The following is a 22,014-nucleotide window of genomic DNA, read 5'->3' on the forward strand; positions in this document are numbered from 1 at the left end:
TCACTTTGCAAGTTCGGGAGGAAGCCAAGAAAAAATCAGGGGTGGAGGACAAACTTGGCCCAGAAATTGCCATGTGAAGTTAGATGTGGGGTGGGCCACAGGGGACTAACTGTGCTCCTCCAATGAGACGTGGCCAGGCAGCCCTCACTTAGAGTGCCCTCGGGTCCTGCGAAGGCTGCGGTGCTAGTAAGGCAGGAAGGAGCCCGGGGCACCTGCTGACGACAGAGGGTCTTTTGCTCTGAGTCACTGTCCCACTCTCAGTGGGGCTTTGCTCCTACAGGTGTGACCTCTACCTTCTCTGGGTAGATCTTAGCGTGTCCTAAGGCACTTTGCAAATAGAGCTCCTTTTATTTTTATATTTTAAATTTACTTTTGGCTGCATCGTGTCTTCGTTGCTGCACGCGGCCTGTCTCTAGTTGTGGCGAGGCGGGGTGGGGGGGCCTACTCTTGGTTGCAGTGTGTGGGCTTCTCATTGCCGTGGCTTCTCTTGTTGTGGAGCACGGGCTCTAGGCGTGCGGACTTCAGTAGTTGTGGCGCAGGGGCTTAGCTGCTCCGCGGCATGTGGGATCTTCCCGGACCAGGGCTTGAACCCGTGTCCCCTGCATTGGCAGGCGGATTCTTAACCACTGCACCACCAGGGAAGTCCCTAGAGTTCCTTTTAAATCAACATATTAAATATGAACCCAGATGGCCCAAGACGCTTAGATTTTAGCAGTAAATTGTAGCTGATTTAATTCTCCGTTTTAATGAGGTGGTGGCTATTCATTTAATAGGTACCAGGTGCTTTCGTGTGGGTCTGTGGATGCTAGAGTTCAAGAGTTTTATAATAAGCAAAAAAGTTCAAGTGTTCCTCAACTCTTTGAAGTGCAAGATTGGGGAGGCGTTCATGAATTGTAATAAATTAGGTTTTACTGTCTTAAGAGGCACTATAGTTTCAATGGAAGGGAGGCACGAGGTTTGCTTTTCCGCGGCAGGCCAGATGAAGTAGTGTGTGACAGGGCATCTGAGCTGTGAGTCACACTTCTCCCACTGTTGTCCATTTGATGACGTCTAAATGCCATTCTGTCTTTTGTAACCAGACAGCTGCTGTGTATTGTTCTCTAAACCATCCATTACAGTGTTTGGGTTATTTTGATAACTTCTAGTTTAAAATAATCAAAAAACAGTCTGTAACAGGAATAGAAAAGAGTTTTATCTGAGCCAAACTGAGGACTACAGCCCAGAGAAGCCTGCTTCCCAGAGTAGTCTGAGGAACTGCTCCCAAGAAGCATGGCGTTCGGCACAGCTTTATGTCTTGTCAAAAACAAAGAACGTTAAACAAGTCGGGAATACATTGCTTCACAGTTTCAAAACAGACCAGCACGTACACAGCGAGTCAGTGTGGCCTTGGCACCTGGGAAAGGGAGTCTTAGCATTGAAGGAGCGCCCGCATGGACTTTCCGGGAACAGAAGCATTTAGTCTTTATTTTTAACATGGACATTCTTTACTTGTGGTCAGTGCGCCCTTTTCTTTAATAATTAATGCAGATGTACAGTGTATGTTTGCTAGGCCACAAACAGGCTGTTTAAGTTAGCATAAAATTCAAGTTAACTTATGTGTAAGCCGGAATGACTTCCCCAGACCTCAATAAGTTAGCATTTCTTTCATCAATGTGTGCCCAGTACAGATTAAAAAAATAAAAATAAACAACACCTAACTTCCCCAAGCTGGGTTAATATTGTCTTAATTTGGAAGCAGAGAACAAACCTGCCCCTTTTAGGGTCCCAGCAGGTCTGGCTCTCTTCTGTCCTCTTGCAGATGCTGAGCCCTTGCAGCTGCTGTCTCTGGGCTGGAGGTAGTGCCAGTGAGGAGTGTGGCCCCAGCTGGCTGATGGGGGAAGGGAGGGGAGTTGGGGTTGGTCCATGGTCTACTCTCGACCCGCCATTGAACCTGGAAGGGACCTTTCTCCTGAGGACATAGCAAGAGAGACATGCAACGAGCAGTTGACTCTGAGAACAGCTGCCTGGATGGGGTTGGGACATCTGTAATGCCCAGGCCTGGTATCGTGTCCAGGGCCCCAAGGGGTTGCCAGGGTGTGTGGGGAGGAGGTCTTCTATCCCACTTGTTTCGCAGTAGGTTACATCTCTTACTGGCACTTGTGCTCTACCTACTGGGTGTCTGATTGCTGCCCTTTTTAGGGTCTCCTTTAACAGCTCTGAGGGTGTCTTAACGGAGAACAGCTCTTCCTGTGAACGGAAAGGTCAGTCAGAGGCTCATTTCATTATTCAGTCAGGTGGGAAGAAAGTGTGTCAGCGAAAGCAGCAAAGGCATGGCCGGCTGACTTGTTGCGAGTTTGATGGTTATTATAACGCCCACGAGCTTTAGCTTCGGCACAGCTATACGTGCACGTGAAGCATGCCTGCATGTGTTTTGCAGGTGTGTGTGTGCGTGCGCGCATGTAAGTACGTTTCAGGGAAAGATAGAAATGGATACGGATGTGGAAATGGATGAGTATGGAAAGATCAGTGTCACACTGCAGCTTCCAAAACGAAGCCTCTGTTTTTCTTCTATTTAATGACAGACTACTGATTTTAAAGTTTATCAGTTTACTTGCTGCCCGTCTTAGAAAGTTCCGTCCCTTTGTATATGGTAATTTCCCGAAATAAACCACATGAAAATATTGTTGCAACATGAAGTAAACATTTCTGAATATCACAGTTTGAGGATTTCTACACACATTGTTTTTTTAAATGTTTGTGTGAATTACATTTTGCCCCCAAATTGCAGTCTGTGTGTACACGTGTGTGTGTCTGTAACGTGCGTACCTCCTGTCCTGTGGTATGACACGCCAGCGTACTGGCGAATGTCCAGTGTGTGTTTGGCGTTGATGCCTTGTGTTAGGAATCGCAGCGGGGACAGGCGCAGGCAAACGTATGTGGATTGAATTCCTTAACATGACTGAAGGAGGTTATGGAGACGTGGGTGTAGTCCTGTTTGGGGAGAAGATGTTAACTGGAACCGTTGGCTCATTTTTCTACCTTTCTCTCCTAGACAAGCAGATGCCCCGTGTGCAGAAGACAGTCCAGGAGCGCAGCGGGACCCCCAGCAGCCGTCCCAGGTCTCTGAACCAGCTGGCTCCCGGGAAGCTCCCGAGGTGCCCCCGGAGGGCCGTGGCCGGGCGGGGACCCTTCCTTGCGATTACAGATACCCGGAGGAACGCGCGCCCGCGGACCGGCCTGCCGCCCCGCACGCCCGGGGTCAGGACCCCCGGCCCCTGAGCGCTAACCCGCTCTCCCGGAGGCCCGCCCCACAGAGGCCGCCGCCGCCCAGGCGTGAGCCCAGGCCCTTGGCGGGCGTACCTGCGGCTGCTCACCTGGGCGCGCCCGGCAGGCCCCGCCCCCTGGCCCCGGAGGTGTGCTCGTGCTCGGACCGCCCGGCCCTCGCCCGCTGCAGCCCCGGCGCCTCGGCGGCGGAGAAGCCGAGCGCCGCCCGGCCCGCGGCAGATGGCCCGCGGGCTGCGGGGGAGCCGGCCGGGCAGCATGTAGACGAGCGCGCAGGCTGGCCCCGGCGGGAGGCGCCGCTCCTTTCCAAGTTCCGGCCCTTGCAGACCTCCGCCATGGAGACCTCGCGCTCCCCGTCGCCTCAGTTCGCGCCGCAGAAGCTGACGGACAAACCCCCGCTGCTCGTCCAGGATGATAATTCCACCAGGTACTGTCTCTGGACGGCGGCCTGAAGCCTTCTTCCCCTCTGCCGGCCCCCTTCCACCGTGGGAGGCTTTCAGCGCTCCTTTCCTGGGTGGTGAACCACTGCCGCCTTGCTCCCGGCTCCCCGTCCTGGAGTTTAAGTGGGTCCTGGGGGCTGACATGGGGGAGAACCCACCACTCGAGTGGTCAGCTGGATTGTTAACTTGCTGGGAGCTTTCCTGCCCCACAGGGGGTGAGGGAGGTAAAGGAGGGAGTAGACTGTCCCCTGGTCCTGTTCCCAAGCCCGACAGGTTGATAGCTGCCTTACCTACAGGCTTCTGCACAGCGGGGCTGGTTTTCCCAGCTGAGTTCTGTTTGTAATCAAGTTTAACCTAAGCATGAGACTTTCAAGCAAAATCGGTGTTTTTCGCGATGTCCCGTATTTCCACATGCCTTTTTTTCTAGTTCTTTTTATATGAAAAGGCTGAGGTGGTGTCTACCTTTTATTAAAGCAGAGGAAAACTCGATCCCGTCCCATGGTGCTGTTCTCAGGGTCACCGGCATGGGATTGTCGGTTGTGCCCACTGAGCCACTGGTGAATGCTGTCAGGCAGGGACCAGTCAAGAAATGAGAAATAGAAGGGGGGGAATTTTCTTCTCATTCTCTAGAGCACTGGTTCTCAGCCGGGGGGGGGTGGCATTGCGGCCCCCAGGAGGACACTGGGCCGTGTCTGCAGACGTTTTGGGCGTCACAGCTGTTGGGCGTGGGGCTTGTTCCTCGGCTCCTGGCATCTGTTGGGCGGAGGCCAGGGGTGCCGCTTAGTATCCTACAGTGCCCAGGACGGCCCCCCAGCAAAGAATTCGCTGGCCCTGCATGTCAGTACCGTCTGATACAGTAGCTACCAGTCGCACGTGGCCATAGCGATATAAGTTAATGAGAATGAAATGAAACCCGTTGCTCAGTTGCGCCCTCTGGGGCTAGTGGCTACCACCCTGGACAGCCCAGATGATGGCTGACTTCATCATCATGGAAGGTTCTGCTGGATCTCCCCGCTGTAGAGTCTTGAACTTTGTTTTTTTTAACCCTTAAGATAACTTGACAGAGAGGAAACAGTACTGATAGCGTCCTGGGTCTCCGTGCGTGGCATGGCCAAATGCGGCTGCACTTGCGGGCCAGCACTGTTCTGCATCGTTCAGAATGCAGGTGTCACTTAGAGATCCTTTCTGTTGGCAATGTTGTTCAGCCCTGAAAGGGAGGAGAAGCGATGAAGTAGTTTGTGTGGTTGGTGGAGTGTGTTGGTACCGCTGTAGGGAAGGTGACCGGGCCCCTCGGGTCTCGGGAGCTGGTTTGGGCACAGCGGGCTCCACGGCTTTGCGGAGAAACAGGGCCACGTGTTTGCTCAGTGCTCACCACGTCTGTAGACTTCAGGAGGTGGGAAGTGGCTCATACTGTACTGAGTTCGGTGTCCCCGTCCCCAGAGCGGGTGTTACCGGTTAGCGTGGGCCTAAGAGAGAGGCATGCCCGTGGCATACACTGCGAACCTGAGGCCGGCACTCCACACGAGCGCTGGCCGGCTCCAAACCCACCATCAGCCACCAACGGGCAGCGAGCGCAACACAGTGGCCGGGGCCTCGCAAGCTGCCTGGTGTTTGGGCACAGCTCAGAGACTCTCTTCTTGTCTGCACGTGTGCTGACTGATTTCTTGACCACTACCCGCCCCCCTCATCTCCCTCCGCGTTCGTCTGTCCCTCCCTCCAGTTACCTCTGCTGCGGAACCAGCCAGGGTGCAGAGCAGCTCCTGTGTCCCTGAGACACGCCTTCCCGCATTCAGCAGGCAGGTCCAGAGCCCGCCCTCGTGCCGGGCCGGGCCGCGGAAGGGATGCCGCGAGGCAGAAAGTGCAGCCTTCCCACCCTGTGGGGAGTTTCAGAGTCGTTCACTCCGAATAAAAATGCCTCAACTCCTGTTGCAAAGCCAGGAAGCTTACTATGAAAAAACTTCTAAAATTTTGAGGGTTTTGCTGGTTTACAACAACATGGAGACAATGCCCAGCAGCACGGGCGAGTGAAAATGAGAGATTTCATTGCGCCCAGCAGTGTTCCCAGGAGATTTCCTGGGGCCGGTTTCTGGGTTTGGGAGCGTGTGTGAGCATGGAGCTGGGGGGCTGCTTCGGGGTCGTTCGGACAGTCTTGCGGTCACCTCGGGCATCTTGTGGTTGGAGAATCTCCTTGTGGGGGTTGTGGTTTATCAGACCCAGGGTGGCATGTGGGCTGAGGGCTCCCTCGGGACTGGGTGTGTGAGCACAGCGGGTTGGACTGCTTGCTGTGGGGGGCTGGGCCCCTGTGGGCGGCCGGGGGCTCACCTGGACGGAGCCCGCGCTCTGGGAGGAGCCGCTGCACGGAGAGGGGGCCAGGCCCGGCACAGCCCGCATCCTCCATCCCTCCTGGTCCGGCTTACCATGAGGAACGGATGCGGTCTGGCTGCGGTAAGGTCTTGTCCACTGTGTTTTGTCTTCACTTTGAGGTAGAAGTTCATCAGACTTCTTAAATGTGAAAGTCTGCCTAGGTTTCAAGAGGAGAGATCATTTGTGCTTAGAAATGACCAGGAAGAGATGCTTTGTTGGAAAGTATAGGACAACCTGCGGAGGGTTTGTTTTCGTTTTTACCTCGTGTCTTCCTTCGCTGGAAATTAAGTTTCCCCACAAATCGGGCCGGGGGAGATGCAAATACAGGCTGACTTTGAAGTCCCTAACGGGAGTTGAGGGTCTCTACGCATGGAATGCAAGGAATGGAATGAAGAGGGGTTCTTGTTTGTGTGTCCTTGCTTCGATAAGATGCCAGAATTTTCCTTCGGAAGTTCAGCATGTCTCAGCAGTATTATTGAAATTTATTCACTAAGAAGGCACGACAGGGACTATATATGACCACCTAGATTAATAAACAAACACCTCTGCTCTCAGTGGTTTCTGCTGGAGGAGAGAAGAAAATAAAGTTATTTCATTGTAGCCTGCGTGCCCCACCCTTAGGAACAAGGAAAGAACCGTAATGTGTTGTGTTATGCCCCTTGTGCACCATAAGATTACGTCCATTCGGATCATAGAAGTGGTTTTACGCTGAGTTAGGAACAAGTCGGGGTGTTGGTTGTATGATTTTGGCCTGTCTTTTGCCTTCCCTCCTAGCTACCAGCAGATGGCTCTCTTTCTCCAATTTGTCCTTCAAGGGTATTTGAAATGGATTTGTGTCCCAGCGGCCCTGGTCCGGGGGATCCCCGGCACCAGCCGGCTTTCGGGTGGCCCCTGACGCAGCCCCATTGCCTCGACCAGGCCGTTCCTTTCCGTTTTCTCTTCCATGTGGCTGCTCGAGGTGCCTCCCCCGCTTTCACCGACAAACTTTTTTTTTTTTTTTAAAAGGACACCTGCATGAGTCATTTCCAAGGTAGCGCAGGAGCAGCGTGTCCCATGTTCGCTGCTGGATTCTTATCTGTCTGGTATGAAATGCCGTGTGGAGGGCAGCTCGAAGTGTGGGGCAGTGGCAGGCAGGTGGGGTGAGACCCAGGGCGCACGAGGGTCCAAGGACGCTTCCAACCGGGACCAGGACCGGGCGGCGCTCAGCGTCTGCTCAGAACACGGCTGCTTGTTCTAAAGGCGTCCTCTGGCCACCGCGAGGACCATGCAGGCACCCAGCTGTGAGAGACGCTGGCTGACGCACCGGCGCTAATTCTGTGAAACACGCCTGTCTGTTGCAGGGGTCCCTTGCAAAAGAAAATCTCACTGAGCAGGCTTCTTACCGTTGGCTCTGCCATTGACCTAAAAACAAATGAACATCACACTGCCCTTCTATCTGTCAGTAGGCCCACGGATGTGCCTTCAGGCGTGCAGGTGACCGTTGGAAAACGGAAAGACACCTACACGCCCAGGAGGCTTAGGAGATCAAGGTAGGGGTGGCAGGCACTCCTCAACCTGGTCTCCCCATCCTGGGACGTGTGACCATGAAGGCTTCTCCCCTGGGGCTGCTGCAGGCCTTTGAGTCAGGCTTCCCAGGCTGTAAGGGGATGCGGAAACCAGCCGATTTCTCATCCAATTTCTAATTCTGGTCTGTGCCTGGGCGTACAGCGTGTCTTTAACAGACGGCCCTTCCTCTTTGCAGAATCGAGCGGGTGATGGACAACAACACCACGGTGAAGATGGTGCCCATCAAGATCGTGCACTCGGAAAGCCAGCCCGAGAAGGAGAGCCGCCAGGGCCTGGCCCGTGTCCCGGAGCCACCCGTGCTGCCCAGTGGGCTCGAGCGGGACCAGATCAAGACGCTTAGCACGTCCGAGCAGTCCTACTCCCGCTTCTGCCTGTACAGCCGCCAGGGCGCTGAGCCCCAGCCCCCTGGCACCCCGGTGCCCACGGCCAAGGACAGCCGGGCCTCCACGCCCACGCTCAGCTACGTGAAGGCCAAAGAGAGGACTGCCGAAGACCTCAAGTCGGAGGAGCTGGCCCGCGAGATCGCGGGCAAGGATAAGTCCCTGGCGGATATCCTGGACCCCAGCGTGAAGATCAAAACCACCATGGACCTTATGGAGGGCATCTTCCCCAAAGACGAGCACCTCTTGGAGGAGGCTCAGCAGCGGAGGAAGCTGCTCCCCAAAATCCCCTCTCCCAGAACCACAGACGAGAAGTGAGTAGACGCCGCCCTGGTTCTGCCCCCTGGTTGGATGTGGTTTTGCCCGGTGCCTCTTAGGCTTACAAGGGCGAGGGAGTGTATCTGTTGGTCTGTTTTCGTGACTGCTCTTTGGGGACAGATTTCCATAAGTGCTTATTAGCACTCTGGGGCTCTTTTGTCACCCTCCCGAAATTAAAAGCCCATTCTGGGGATGATGACGTCAGGTCCTGGCAAAGATGCGAAAATATACGTTTCCGGAGATGCCCACGGGGCTTCTTCTCACGAGGCGGTGGTTCTCAGCCGGAGGCTGTTGTCTCCCGCCACGGGACAGTTGGCAATGTCGCGATACACTTGGTTGCCAGCACTGGGAGAGGTGCCCCGGCATCTAGTGGGTGGAGACCAGGGATGCTGCTTGCAGCTCTGCACTGCACGGGACGGCCCCCCATCAAAGAATGGTCCGGCCCCAAGTGTCACCAGTACGGAAGCTGAGAAACTTGTCACAAGAGGGGTGAAAGTTGAGACGACTTCTTAGTATACGTGTTTATGAAAGAGGCTTTCTGTTGTTGCTTATGTAACTGAGGGAGTGAACTTGCTGCAATAGGTTTCGGAAAGAGCGCTTTCCAGCCCGTCCTTCAGTCACCTGCCCACAAAGGTGTATCTGCTCACATCTCTCCTGTTTCTGTACATGGTCTCCATAAGCATCGTTGACTGACGGTAGGCGGGAGTACCAGGCAGACAGGAAGTCAGGCCGTAGCAAGAGGCAGCAAATGCGGCTGCTGGTAGAAAGGTGCCCGGTGACCTTGGGCGTGCGGCCACGCCTACGGATAGCGGCAGACCTCTCCCCATGGACCTCGGGCTCCCGGCGGATACCATCTGCACTCTTCTCCCTCCGGGGCGAGCCTTCGAGCACCACCTGGCGGGGTGTTTTAGTTCTGACCTCACAACCTACTCCTTCCCCACTCTTGCTGTCTCATCTCTCTAGCTGGTGCCTTTCCGTTAGCACCACCATTTGCCGGTCACAGCCCAGGCTGTGGGACTCGCGGGCACGTCTGTGTGTACGCTCAGAGCTAACGGGTGTTCTGATGTTTTGTTACCCAGGAAGGAGGAGCTGAGTGTGCCGGCGGCCGTGTCCCTGGCCACCAACTCCACCTACTACAGCACGTCGGCCCCCAAGGCGGAGCTGCTGATTAAGATGAAAGACCTGCAGGACCAGCAAGAAGCCGAAGAGGATTCAGGGAGTGACGCCGACCACGACCTGTCGGTGAAGAAGGTAGGGGAGCTGCAATTCCAAACGAGAACGCGCCGGCTGGCTGGCAGGCAGGCCGGCCGGGGGCGGCACCCGGCTCCACCCCGACCCTGGGCCCTGCGCCGAGCGCCGTTGGTGTTGGGCTTCTATGTGGGACGCTGACATTTGGGCCTGTGTATTAAGCCCTTTGTGGGTGAGTCTTCTGTTCTAAAATTGGGCCTCTCTGCCAGGGTCTCTTTGCCGTCTCTTTGTAATGAGATCCAGTGTCAAATTAGCTAGGTGGCCACCAGTCTCTCTCATTTTAAGGTCAACTGATATGTCTCTTCCACCCCAGTTAAATCCAGAGGGCTTAATTGTATGACCTTCCGCAAGGCACATGTCCTCTTTCACTATCCGTTTCAAATATCTGTGATCCCGATGATGTTAATTAAATTCAACAGTATATTGTGAAGTGCGTTGTTAACCAAAAAGCATCATCTGAACTCCAAAAACTCACCCAGGCACTTGGGGATACAGCAGTAGACAAAACAGACTGGAGTCAGTCCTTATTTCCCTGAAGGCACTTGCGTGCTTACAGAGGAGATGGATAGCCAACATAAAAACAAATATAAAAAAACAAACAGGGCCCCGTGGGCCAATCCCTGCCCCCCACCTGCTCTTGTAAATACAGTTTTATTGCAACACGGCCACACTCATTCATTTGCATATGGTCTCTGGTAGCTTTCACGCTACACCAGCAGTGTTGAGTAGTTGCAACAGTGGCTGTGTGGTCCCTGAAGTCTAAAATATTTACTGTTTGGCCATTTATAGAAAAAGTTTGCCAACCCTTAATGGAGTAGGTCGGGTGGTCAGAAAACTAAAACAGCGTGAAGGAATAGAGAGAGGTAAAGGAGTATGATTGTAGAGAAGGCTCTGATGAGCGGATGATGAACAGACACCTGGAGTGATGTGAGCGAATGTCTGGTTGATCTGGGGAGGGTCTGGGGGAGTGGGGTTTGGGCAGCAAGTGCAAAGGCCCTGGGGTGGGAGTTTTGTGACACGTGGGGGAAGCAGCAGCGACCAATAGCTAGAGCTGTGTGGACAAGGAAGGGGGAGGATTAGAGAGGAGGTCAGAGGTGAAATAGCGTGTAACCATGAGGTCATGGTAGGGACAAAATTATTGCTATCAGTGTCGATGTCTTCACTACTGTACGAGCTTCAGATCTTCATGGCATGTCAACGGGCCAGACTTGTGACATCTAGGTGTGATTACCTGTTTTTTTTTTTTTTTAGGAAGGATTTAGCATAAAGGGAGAAAGGAATTGCCCAAGGCAGTCAGTTTCAGAGGATAGCATGTGCTGTTGGTTTAATTCCAGGGGCTTTGAGCATGCGTAGTCAGCACCAGGAGAAAAAGGAGGGAACCAGCATTTGGTGCATTTTTCCGTACACTTAGCATCTTGGAAGGGGCTTTCATAAAAAATACCAATTTGCTTTGACAAGACCCTTGCAAAGGATAATGTTTAATACCTCCTCGTATTGTTAGTTGTTTAAAAAATGCCATTGATTGGTTTCAAATATGATAGACAAACCCATTCCAGAAGAAATACCCTGACCCTTGTGTAAGAGACAGTGACTTTCAGTTTAGGAAGTGATAGCCTTTTTTTAATTCAAAAAGGAAATGAAAACTAAGAGTTTTGGTCCTGGGATTTTAGAGGCCCTGTGTCTGGCACAGGGTACCATTTGCTTTCTTCTGGTTGTGTTTTCCACGTTCTTAAAAATAATGAATTTAAAAAAACAAAGTGTTGTTATTCTCATACACCTAGAAAAAACATCCAGTTTGGACAGTTTTAATTTCGTCCACACCCTAGATGCAAAGAACTATGTTCTTTACACTGTGCCTTTGTTTCTCATGATGTACTGAATTTGGGAAGCAGCAGCCTTGGTACCGCTCCTTTCATCTGTCTGGGGCCTCTCCCGATTTCTTTGGGGGCACGAGATGCCGGCTTTGGGATTGACATGAGTCACTGTGAGCTTGCCCCCTGCCCATCACCCCACCAGGATTAAATTCCTAAGTCAACTGATGTTTTTGGTTCAGTAAGCGTATGTCGGGCACTTTCACCCCAAGCAGGAAATGCTTTAAGCGCTAGGTCAGTGCTGTCGCTGACCCAGTAGTCCTGTTCTCCTGGCTGCGCTGCCTCTGCTGCCTTTCCAGTGCCCTCATATCTACGGTGTCACGCGCTTACGAAGTGTGCACGGGACGAGGAGAAGGGAGGGCTGTGCAGGTGCGCTTGGGAGGACTTGATGGCTCGCTTGATAGGAAAAATGCTGCATGGAGACCCTCTTTGGAAGCATCGTCCTGAGACACAGATCACCCGTATCAGGCATACGAAGTGTAGGGTGCCTCCAGCGCTTCAGCGGGTCTCCCGAGGTGGTTTGATTTTTTTTTTTTTTTCCCTCCTGCCCAAATAGTCCCTGGGATGGGGCAGTGTCTACCGAACGGTAGCGGTGAGCTCGGAGCAGCTTCTCAGGCACACTTGCAGTCTTGCCGGCAGCGGCTGTGGACAGGCGCCTACTGCATGCCAAGCAGCGGGCTGAGCCTCCGGGGATTTCACCCATCTTCATGTTAGCCCTGGAGGTCGGGGCAACTGCTCCCTGCTCAGCTCTGGACACCGTCCTGGAGGGTTTCACGAGACTGAGCCTTCTCCCTGCCGAGCCCTGTGGACTCCGTCTGGGGCCAGAGTTTGAAAACTGCCCCAGGACGGGGCGGGGGGGGGGGGGCGGTGGACAGCACGGACCATTTTCATGGGTCTGTTGTACATAAAATAGTGTTACTCACTGTGGAGCAACAGACTGAGTTTAAAAATCCTAATCGGACTTAACATTCCAGCTAATTGTTTAATCCTCATTTGGGTGCGGGCAGCAGAGCACTGCCTCCGTTTTCATCACCCCAGCCTCGGGCTAGCACAGGGATGCGTTGGCCTCCTAAACCCCACGTAACCTGCCGTGTCCGTCGACACGAGGTTGGCGGACTCGTGCAGGGCGGGTGGCAGCAGGGTTCCGAAAAGGACAACGGGTGACTTTGCTTCTCGCCGTTGGCCCTTCACCGCTCACCGTGTCAGGGCGGGCCGCCGGTTGGCATCCGCCATGCGTGGGTTTAACAGCAGAAGCACGTCCGTAGTCATGGGAACAGGGTTTTTCTGGGGAAGGCTTCCCTGCTGGACCCCTTCTGAGCGGTCCTTGTAATTTTTCTCAAATGTGATGACCCACGAGACAGATAATCTGCTTTCTCTGCCCCTCAACTCGGACCACATGGTGCCGCTTCACTTCAGGATGGTGACCGATTAACAGGTCTTTGTACGTGTCATTTTTGCTCTGTAAAAATTCGTCATTTCGAGAGCTGGCAGGAGGGGGGAATGGGGAGCTCGTATTGAACGCTCGGAGTTTCCGTTTCGGAGGATGGAGAGGATGTGGAGATGGGTGGCGGTGCTAGCCCACAGCACCGTGCACGCCTCAATGCCACGGAACAGCGCACGAGAAAAGAGACGGGACGGTAAACGTTGCAGCATATATATTTCATGACGTTTAAAGAAGTCATTTATTTACATTTTGGTCAAATGGAGATCAGTACTTTATTATTGTGAAAGACTTGCCTAAGTTCATTGACATCCTTCATCTGTCTTAATTTTTATTGCTCATTCTACATGGAAGACACGTTTTAATCACGGAGTTCAGTACCAGACGTTCACTACCAGACTCAATAACTTGTGTGCATGTAGGTCTTCCAATTGGGAACTGCCAAAGAAGGAAGTGCAGGGACTTCCCTGGCGGTCCAGGGGTGAGGACTCGGCGCTTTCACTGCTGAGGGCCTGGGTGTGATCCCTGGTCGGGGAACTAAGATCCCACAAGCCGCACAGCGCGGCCAGAAAAAAAAGCAAAAAACAAAGAAGGAAGCACAGGGTATCACAGAGGCCCGGAGAATCCTTGCAAAGATACAGGCTGAAACGAGGTTTACCGTGAGTAGCCCCAGGGGTCCCACTCCTGCATAGTCTGATAGGACAGTCACAGGATGAGAATAGGTTTGTTCTGTTCCGTTTCTGAATCAAACGCCAATGATTGAACAGGAAGGCCTTATCCTTCCCCTAGTCTTAAACATCCCCAGTTAGTTAGTTATGGCTGCGTTGGGTCTTCGTTGCTGCACGCGGGCTTTCTCTAGTTGCGGCGCGCGGGCTTCTCATTGCGGTGGCTTCTCGTTGTGGAGCACGGGCTCTAGGCGCGCGGGTCTCAGTAGTTGCAGCACTCGGGCTTCAGTAGTTGTGGCTCGTGGGCTCTAGAGCGCAGGCTCAGTAGTTGTGGCGCACGGGCTTAGTTGCTCCACGGCATGTGGGATCTTCCCGGACCAGGGCTCGAACCCGTGCCCCCTGCATTGGTAGGTGGATTCCCAACCACTGCGCCCCCGGGGAAGTCCCCCTGTTATTTACTGATGCCAAAAAGCTGCCGCCCGGCTGAGCTGAGTGGCCCGCAGATCCGGGATGGGTGAGGGGGTGCCGCAAGGCGGCCCTGACCGCGTTCCCTGCCCTGTGCCCACAGCAGGAGCTCATCGAGAGCATCGGTCGCAAGCTGCAGGTGCTGCGGCAGGCGCGGCAGAGCCTGCGGGAGGACATGCAGGCCAACAGCGCGCTGGGCGACGAGGTGGAGGCCCTGGCCAAGGCCGTCTGCAAGCCCAACGAGTTCGACAAGTTCCGCATGTTCATCGGGGACCTGGACAAGGTGGTGAACCTCCTGCTGTCGCTGTCCGGCCGCCTGGCCCGCGTGGAAAACGCCCTCAACAATCTGGACGACGGCACTGCTCCTGGCGATCGGGTAACTATGGCCAGGGCTGACCTGGAAGGCGGGGCGGGGTGTGGCTTTCCTGTGGGGGGTGGAGCAGACCGCCGGGAAGCCTCGTTCAGTCGCCGCGGCCACCTGTCCGCCTCGTAGCGCAAGACGCCGTTGAACGCCCAGGGCTTGCTCGCTCCGTCCTTGTAGCGGGGGCGGGGGCGGGGCGGGGGCGGGGGCGGGGGGGAGGCGGCGCGGCGCGCGTCCGGGAGAGTGGACCTCTTCTCGTATAGTCCCACGACCGCTGCTAGTGTCGGTCTCTTCCTAGAACGTAGTCTCTGTTTGTAACCTTTCCCCACCGCAGGTAAGTGGGTAAGTGGAGCTCCCCCACTGCCTGACGAGTCCTCGGCCCCCAGTGACAGTGGCGTTTGATGGTGACTTGGTTGCTGGGACTTCACAAGAGGGCCGGCAGGGTCTAGAATGAGTCTAAGAGCTGCTCTGCTTTCCTCCTCCCTTCACAGCAGTGCAACTTGGGACATTTCTTAGTGGGTCTGCGTGTCTGCTCTTTGCACATGCAAGACACCATCTACCTTACAGGCTTTACTACTTCGTAGGTCAGGTAGCAGGAGCACATCTAGTTTGCTTCTTTCCACATAATAGGCCTTCAAAATGATCATCTTCATCATTAATAAGGCACCTTAACTTCTCTACAAGGGGAGCAGAAAAGGTACCCCTCCCCCTGGACTCCAGGTGAGAGTGGTTTCAGGTTACACAGAAAGATCTTACAAAGCGCGTGGCTTTGAGCCCGTGATCTTTTGTGCTTAGCCAAGTCGTTAGTGACTGTCAATCACGGAACGTATTGCATAAGGGTCGAAAAAGTAACTGGGGCTTTGGACCCCGATCCCCTTGGGTTACGTTCGCATTCCATTTTGCTGCTCTTGCCGTCTTTGCCAAGTTTATCTGAAAGAACTCAGGGAAATAACATGAATGGGAAAGAGAGACTTACTTGTAATTGAAATAGTAAACTCTCAAGGATCGATTAAATGAAAAATAGTATTGTCTTTGCAGCTCAGCTCATCCTTATCTCCCCTTGCTTGGGACTGACCAAGCCTTATTTAGAATTGGAGGAAGTAGAAGCAGTCACACACCGGGGCCCGTGGTCCTCCTGGGGACCTGGCTGCATAGCTCCTAACTGCATCCCTAGGGGGGCCGTGGGAGGGAGGAGAAGCAGACAGGCGCTCTCCCCCGTGGCTGTGTGTGGCTGATGCAGCGTCACCTTCGTGGACCCAAAGGAGTGCTCAGTCACCACGTCCAGGGGCAGCACAGTGGGCTAGCCTCCCGTGTGGCCGGTGCCAGATGAAAATCTCCGGGTCCGGCAGCCAGGGCTTGGGAAAGCTGCGGTTTGCAGAGACAGGCACGCTAACGAGTGAAAAGATGTGGCCTCAGGCTGTAGGAGGCTTCCCCTGTCTTCCCAGGTAGAAAATGAGCACGCGGGCAGATGCAGACACGTGAATCCCTCCCTCCCATCAGCAGCTTCTAGTTGCCAGGGAGCCCAGCTGACCTTAGTGGCCCGAACCGCATTTCTCGCATCAGTTGAGGTCTGTTTCCCTTTTGGTTGGCATGAATTGGCCTTATACCTTGCCTCTTGCCGTGAAAATACATTGTCTTTGTTTCACAAGCACCTGAAGCTCAAGGTGTCCCCCGGAACAGGTGACCCCGAAAGGTTGTGCAGTCGGGGGCACTTCCCGGAAGCCTCACCCCAGGAGCAGCTTCTGCTGTCAGCCTCCGTTTAATAGCAGCTCACCTTGTCTGAGCTCCTTCTGTGGACCAGCGCTCTGCAGAGCACTCGCGCACCCGGGATGCTCACGCGTGGCCGTGGGTAGAATGTCCAAGCTGCAAGGTGGCCCTGCTGGTGTCAGAAACTCGCACCGGGGACAGGGCGTCCGTGGCTTCTGCCAGCCGGCACTTGCAGACATCTACCGCGTTCACCTCTCCCCCCCCTCAGTTTTCATTAAAGTTAGAGAGGGCAGGGGAAGTGGGGGCGCGCCCTGTGGGCAGACAGCGAGTGCTGCGTTCTGGAAACGGGGGCGTCTGTGTGACCCAGGGCGGGACCCTCAGAAGGAGAGAGGGCACCTCCCCGACAGGCGCGGTCTCTCCCCCCGCCCCGCCGCCCCCTCTCACGGCCTCGGCTACAGCTTTGCTCCCGGGCTGCAGCTCCGTCTGCCGGCAGGGTCTAGCAGTCCTGCCCTGGAATCTCTTTAGAACCTGCGCCTTGTGTCCATTTGGCCACGGTATTGGCAGGGAAAGGCCTTGGACGCACACCGGCTGCCTCAGCCCTTTGCTCTTCCTGAGCATCTCCCGGTCCTGGAGCATTTCGTGCCTGGATGGCTCCCGTGTTCCTCACGGCCTTTCACGGAGACAGGAGCAAGTGGAGGTGGCAGCGGCCCAAGAGCGCCAACGGGGGAGCTGGCGCTGGGGCCTCTGCTCCGCGAGGTGCCTCCTGCCCACGCCCCAGGTGCTTCTGCGCGGGTCCCTAACTCGGGTGGCGTCAGGGTCTCCACTGGACCAGCCCCCAAAAGAGCTGCCGGACACCGTTTCCCCCCCCCCCCCGGCCCCCACCACCACCGCCACTGCCTGGTCCCCAGCAGGCTCGTCTCTCTCTGTCTCTCCAGCAATCCCTGCTCGAGAAGCAGCGGGTCCTCATCCAGCAGCACGAGGACGCCAAGGAGTTGAAGGAGAACCTGGACCGCCGGGAGGGCATCGTGTCCGACATCCTGGCCAGCTACCTCAGCCAGGACAGCCTGGCCGACTACGCGCACTTCGTGAGGATGAAGTCGGCCCTCCTCATCGAGCAGCGCGAGCTGGAGGACAAGATCCACCTGGGCGAAGAGCAGCTCAAGTGCCTGCTGGACAGCCTTCCGCCCGACAGAGGCAAATGAGGGGCCTGCGGCCCGACGCCTCCCCGGCGGGGCACGCAACAGGAGGCAGATGAAAACCCCAGCCTGGACTTAGGTCCTGGAGAGAGAATCCCTCCCAGAACCAAATGGCCGTTAGAAAAGCAATAATTTCCGTGGGCGCGTTTGGGATGATTGATTGAATGTCTTAGTTCCCCTCCTGAATGCTGAGCAGAGTGGCTCCCCGTCACCCTTGGCCTGGAAGCAACCCCACGTGGCGCCCGGTGAACGGTGAGTTCCCGAGTACGGACTGAGCTCTGGTCCCGAGGTGCACGCACGTGGTCCTTGCCGGCTCGGGTCTGCCCTTCCGTCTTCCCACGCTGCACCCCTTCCTCCTCTCAGGAGGCAATGAGCGCGTGTCGGGCAAAGCCTGGCGCACGACCTCTCCGGTGGGTCGCGGGAGGTGGCGGCTGCCGGCCTCTCCTGTTGGCCCAGAAGTGTTGAGCGGTCGTTGTGTGTGTCATATAAGGATGATCTGCGACCCAGCAAAAATCAGGATGATACTTTAGTAACACTCGACAAAGGTGAATGGTTTTCCATGTGGTTAAAAACCAGCTGTGAAAAGAAGAGCGTACATGTTGGGTTCACTCACTCTAAAATTGCCACTTAAATAGCGTTCGCGCTTTAAAACACACGCAAAGCAGACACACGGTTTTAGCACTTCTCGGCTGACGTCACGGTTCAAATGGTATTTTCCTGCAAAGAGAAATTACTTGGCTAAAAGCGTGTCCGGTAAATGTGCTTGCTAGGTGTTTTTTGGCTTAAGGCCGACGAGATATTTCTTAACTTACTCTTTCCCCAGAACATTTATTTTGCGTGTGTATGATCCTTAATTACAATTGGCAATTTCTCTCTTTTTGCCTCTATTAGTTACCGTGCCGTAAGGGCCACATACCGTTTAAGAACCCTTGCCCTGGTTTCTCAGAGGTCCCGGTGGACCACAGAACTCCTAGACCCAATCTTTTTCTGCCACACAGTGTACAGCTCCTAGTACCCTTTTTTAGTGGTTGAAATTGTGAGATGGTAAAGAGTCTATTCACTAAAGAAAACGGTCAAGCTGTCATTTTCCACTGGACGGATCACAGGCTAGGAGAAAATAACTTGCAAATCATGTATGTGACAAACCGTTTGTATCCAGAATGTATAAGAACGCTCAAACTTAACAGTAAGAAAACAAACAGCCCGATTAAAAGGTGGGCAAAAGACTGAAATAGACGCTTCACCAAAGAGGGATATATGCATGGCGAGTAAGCACGTGAATCGCTGTTTTAGCCACCAGTGGCGTGGTTCTCACGTACTTATTTTTAATCTGATCACTGTGGAGTGGTGAGTTTCGTCACAGTGCTCATCTGTTGAAATGTGTGGTTAATGGCGGGAGAAGCCCTAGGATAACTTCACGTCGAGGTCATGTGCAGACTTTGGTTTGATCTGTGAGATCGTTTTACTCCTTATTTCTCTTACTCCTATGAAAGAAGTTTTCCAGCGGCAGGGGGAGATGTCCCTCTGTCAGCAGTGGCTGCTGCCTTACCAAACACAGACGCACGCAAATGTCTTAAAGGACACTAACTAGGCCAGACTTCGCCAGCCAGAGGGGAGACTGGACTCCCGGGCTGCCGCAGTGATCTCCGTGCACCCGTAGAGGGGGCCGACCTGGCAGGCGTCCGTGATGCTGGCAAAATAAACACTCCTTTGGCAGCCCACCGACGCCAAAGAGAAATGCCTTTTCAAGTTTTTACTCCTATTCAATTAAGCTATTCCTGACTTGAAAAATCCCTCTTCTGCCAACGAAGTGTCCTTGCCACGTGGTGTGGGTCACTTGCTGTGAAAACTGATCACGTCAGGAAAGGTAAAGCTGGCTGTCCATGGACACCCCCCCACACACACTGCCCCTGCTTCCTCCTTCGGGGAGACAACCACGGTGATTTCAGTGTTTTTAATTGTCACAAAGCTTTTACCTGTGATTCTTTCCCTTCAAATACAGTATTGTGATCATTTTGATGATATGTCTGTAAAATGTGAAAATAGAATTTGTGTCTGTATCCAGCTTTTTGGTGTCTTTTGAGACCTTTCTCTTCTACATAGCAATATATAGTGCTCTACTGTCCTTTTAACGAAGCACATAGAATCACAACATTCCCGTTTGCCTCTTCAGTGTCTGGTTAGTGGGGACCCACAGATTGCAGTGAGTCAATGTACATAACTTTGTATATAGTTATGTTATTGCATATAAAGACAATCTGGTGCTAATGTTTCGCCCTTGGCATTCTTCGGTGGTGGCTGATAGCTCACCCTTGGTCATAGCTCAGCTGTGGAATGCTCTGTATAGTGAGATTCCAGTCAGGGGCGTTGCGCCTTTGGAAGATGCGTACAGATTTCACGCTCAATACTTTCACTTACGTCTCAACAGATCATTCTGCTTGACGTTCACAAAATAAATGGTGTCCTTCCGTGAACCGAGCATGTCTTTGATTTACATCTTTTTTTTTTTTTAAGAATTGCAGTATCCTTACCGTATATTAGATTCTTCAACCATTGATAAATGGTGGGATTAATTCTATGTATGTATGTATGTGACTATTTCTGCCAGTCTAGTAAAGGGCAGTCAATTTGCAGTCAGGAAAATGTCACAGACACAGGTTGTATAAGTCAGTGCCTGCCACAGCAGTGCTGTGTAACAAGCACTGTAAAATCGCAGCAGGGGCCAGTGAGACGTATTCCGTTAGCTCATGAAATTGGAGATCAGGCTCTGCTCCACGTGCCCGTCATGTTCCTCCTGGCACCAGGAGTTTGGCCTGGGCGGGTCAGTGGCAGATGCATAAGAGAACAAGCCCAGTCCCAGCCGTGCTTCTCCTGTCTCTGGTTAGAGTGCACCTGCTAACCTTCCATTGCCAAAGCAAGTGCTGCAGCCAAACCCAAAGTCGGAGGGTGCGGCATGTGCTCTACCCCTTTAGTGGAAGGAACCGGAAGTCCCGTGGCAGAGTGTGGCTACAGGGAGCTGTGAGGAGTTGGGGCCGTTGATGGGCCACACCTCCCACACCAGGGCCGGATACCGAAGAGCACGAAATCGTCCAGGACCCGAAGCCGAGCTCCTGGAGCAAAGCCAGCTCTGCCGCTTCGGGCGGATGGCTGTGAGCAAGCGCCAGCCTCCCCAGCCTCAGCCTCCTCCTGTGTAGCCGGAGGAGCGCGGTTGTGAGAGCAGCTGAGCTGATGTGTTAATGTGCTCAGGACCGTGCCTGGGTCAGACGGGTGCCAGTGGAAGCGCCCACACTTCTGCTGCCATCACTGTATTCTGGACCTGGAGGAAGTGCCTTCCCTGCATCCAAACGCATCTGTCGGAACCACCCAGCACACGGCAGTTGCTCCTGGGTGGCTGATTAGAAACGCTTCTGCTGTGCAGCAGGTTGGTGGGACCCGAAGGTTAGCCAACTGAGAGGGAGGGATTCTTTTGTTTTTAACAAATTTATTTATTTTTGGCTGCACTGGGCTTTCTCTAGTTGTGGCGAGCAGGGGCTACTCTTCGTTGTGGTGCGCGGGCTTCTCATTGCACCGGCTACTTTTGTTGCGGGCTCTAGGTGTGTGGGTTTCAGTACTTGCGGCATACAGGCTCAGTAGGTGTGGCTCGCAGGCTCTACAGTGCAGGCTCAGTAGTTGTGGCACATGGGCTTAGTTGCTCCGCGGCATGTGGGATCTTCCCAGACCACAGCTTGAACGCGTGTCCCCTGCTTTGGCAGGTGGATTCTTTTTTTTTTTTTAATTCATTCATTCATTTATTTTTGGCTGTGTTGGATCTTCGTTGCTGTGCACGGGCTTTCTCTACTTCTGGCGAGGGGGGCTACTCTTCGTTGCAGTGCGCGGGCTTCTCATTGCAGTGGCTTCTCTTGTTGTGGAGCACGGGCTCTAGGCGCGCGGGCTTCAGTAGTCGTGGCTCGCAGACTCTAGAGCGCAGGCTCAGTATCGTGGCTCACGGGCTTAGTCGCTCCGCGGCATGTGGGATCTTCCCGGACCAGAGATCAACCTGTGAGCCCTACATCGGCAGGCGGATCCTTAACCACTGCACCACCAGGGAAGCCCCAAGAGCGAGGGATTTTTCTTAACAAGCATTACTCAAATTTAGGAGAGTGAATTTGTATTTAGAACAAGAAAAAAATTGACCCAAATCACAGATTTTTAAAAAGTGCACAAATGCCTCCTACATTTTATGCTTGCCTTCTACCAGGATACTCTGCTTGTCTTATGTGAGTTCTGTTATGGTCGAGGAATTCATCACACAGGGGGCAATGGAAACGCACCTTAGGCTGCTGCTGGGATGGTGCTTCTGGGAGCCAGTGACCCTTGTGCCGCACTCCACGACCCATGGAAGGAGATGCTCAACGTTTTGCTTCTTCAGGGCCAGCTGCACTGCACACGCTGAGCCAGTCTCAGGCACAGGGACGCAGGAGACACTGACTCCATCGTTAACCTGTCAGCTGTACTGCCCTGTGGCTGTGCCCTGAAAGCCCAGGCATCCTGAGTGTGTGTTTTCTGCATTTCCCATTAAAACAATAGAACCCCGGAGGGGTGTGTGTGTGTGTGTGTGTGTGCTGGTATAGGCTGAGCATTGAGTCACAGTGAGCCGTTTGCCTGTGTGTGTTTGGGCGTATGGGTTAGTATACGCTGTGCATTTAGTCACAGTGAGACGTGTATGTGCGTGTCTCTGTGTGTGATGGTATA

The 22,014-nt window shown here is 53.9% G+C and overlaps 1 protein-coding gene across 3 annotated transcripts in view; it reads left to right on the top strand.

Moving 5' to 3' along the window:
* The window catches only part of LOC309978909 (protein Shroom2-like), a 129,893-nt gene extending 112,489 nt beyond the window's left edge, over positions 1 to 17,404 (top strand). For 2 of the 3 annotated variants that reach the window (XM_082865578.1, XM_082865579.1), the window contains 5 exons: positions 3,032 to 3,688; positions 7,807 to 8,325; positions 9,409 to 9,580; positions 14,123 to 14,395; positions 17,023 to 17,404. In XM_082865578.1, coding sequence (XP_082721704.1) covers positions 3,032 to 3,688; positions 7,807 to 8,325; positions 9,409 to 9,580; positions 14,123 to 14,395; positions 17,023 to 17,289 — 1,888 coding nt within the window. In that variant the 3' untranslated portion in view covers positions 17,290 to 17,404. Of the gene's footprint in view, positions 1 to 3,031; positions 3,689 to 7,806; positions 8,326 to 9,408; positions 9,581 to 14,122; positions 14,396 to 17,022 lie in introns of those variants that run through there. The other variant, XM_082865580.1, reaches the window with a different exon arrangement.
* The last annotated feature ends 4,610 nt before the right edge of the window (positions 17,405 to 22,014 follow it).

This window comes from Leucopleurus acutus, assembly GCF_964270905.1.
Source record: "Leucopleurus acutus genome assembly, chromosome: Y".
NCBI classification, from domain to species: domain Eukaryota; kingdom Metazoa; phylum Chordata; class Mammalia; order Artiodactyla; family Delphinidae; genus Leucopleurus; species Leucopleurus acutus.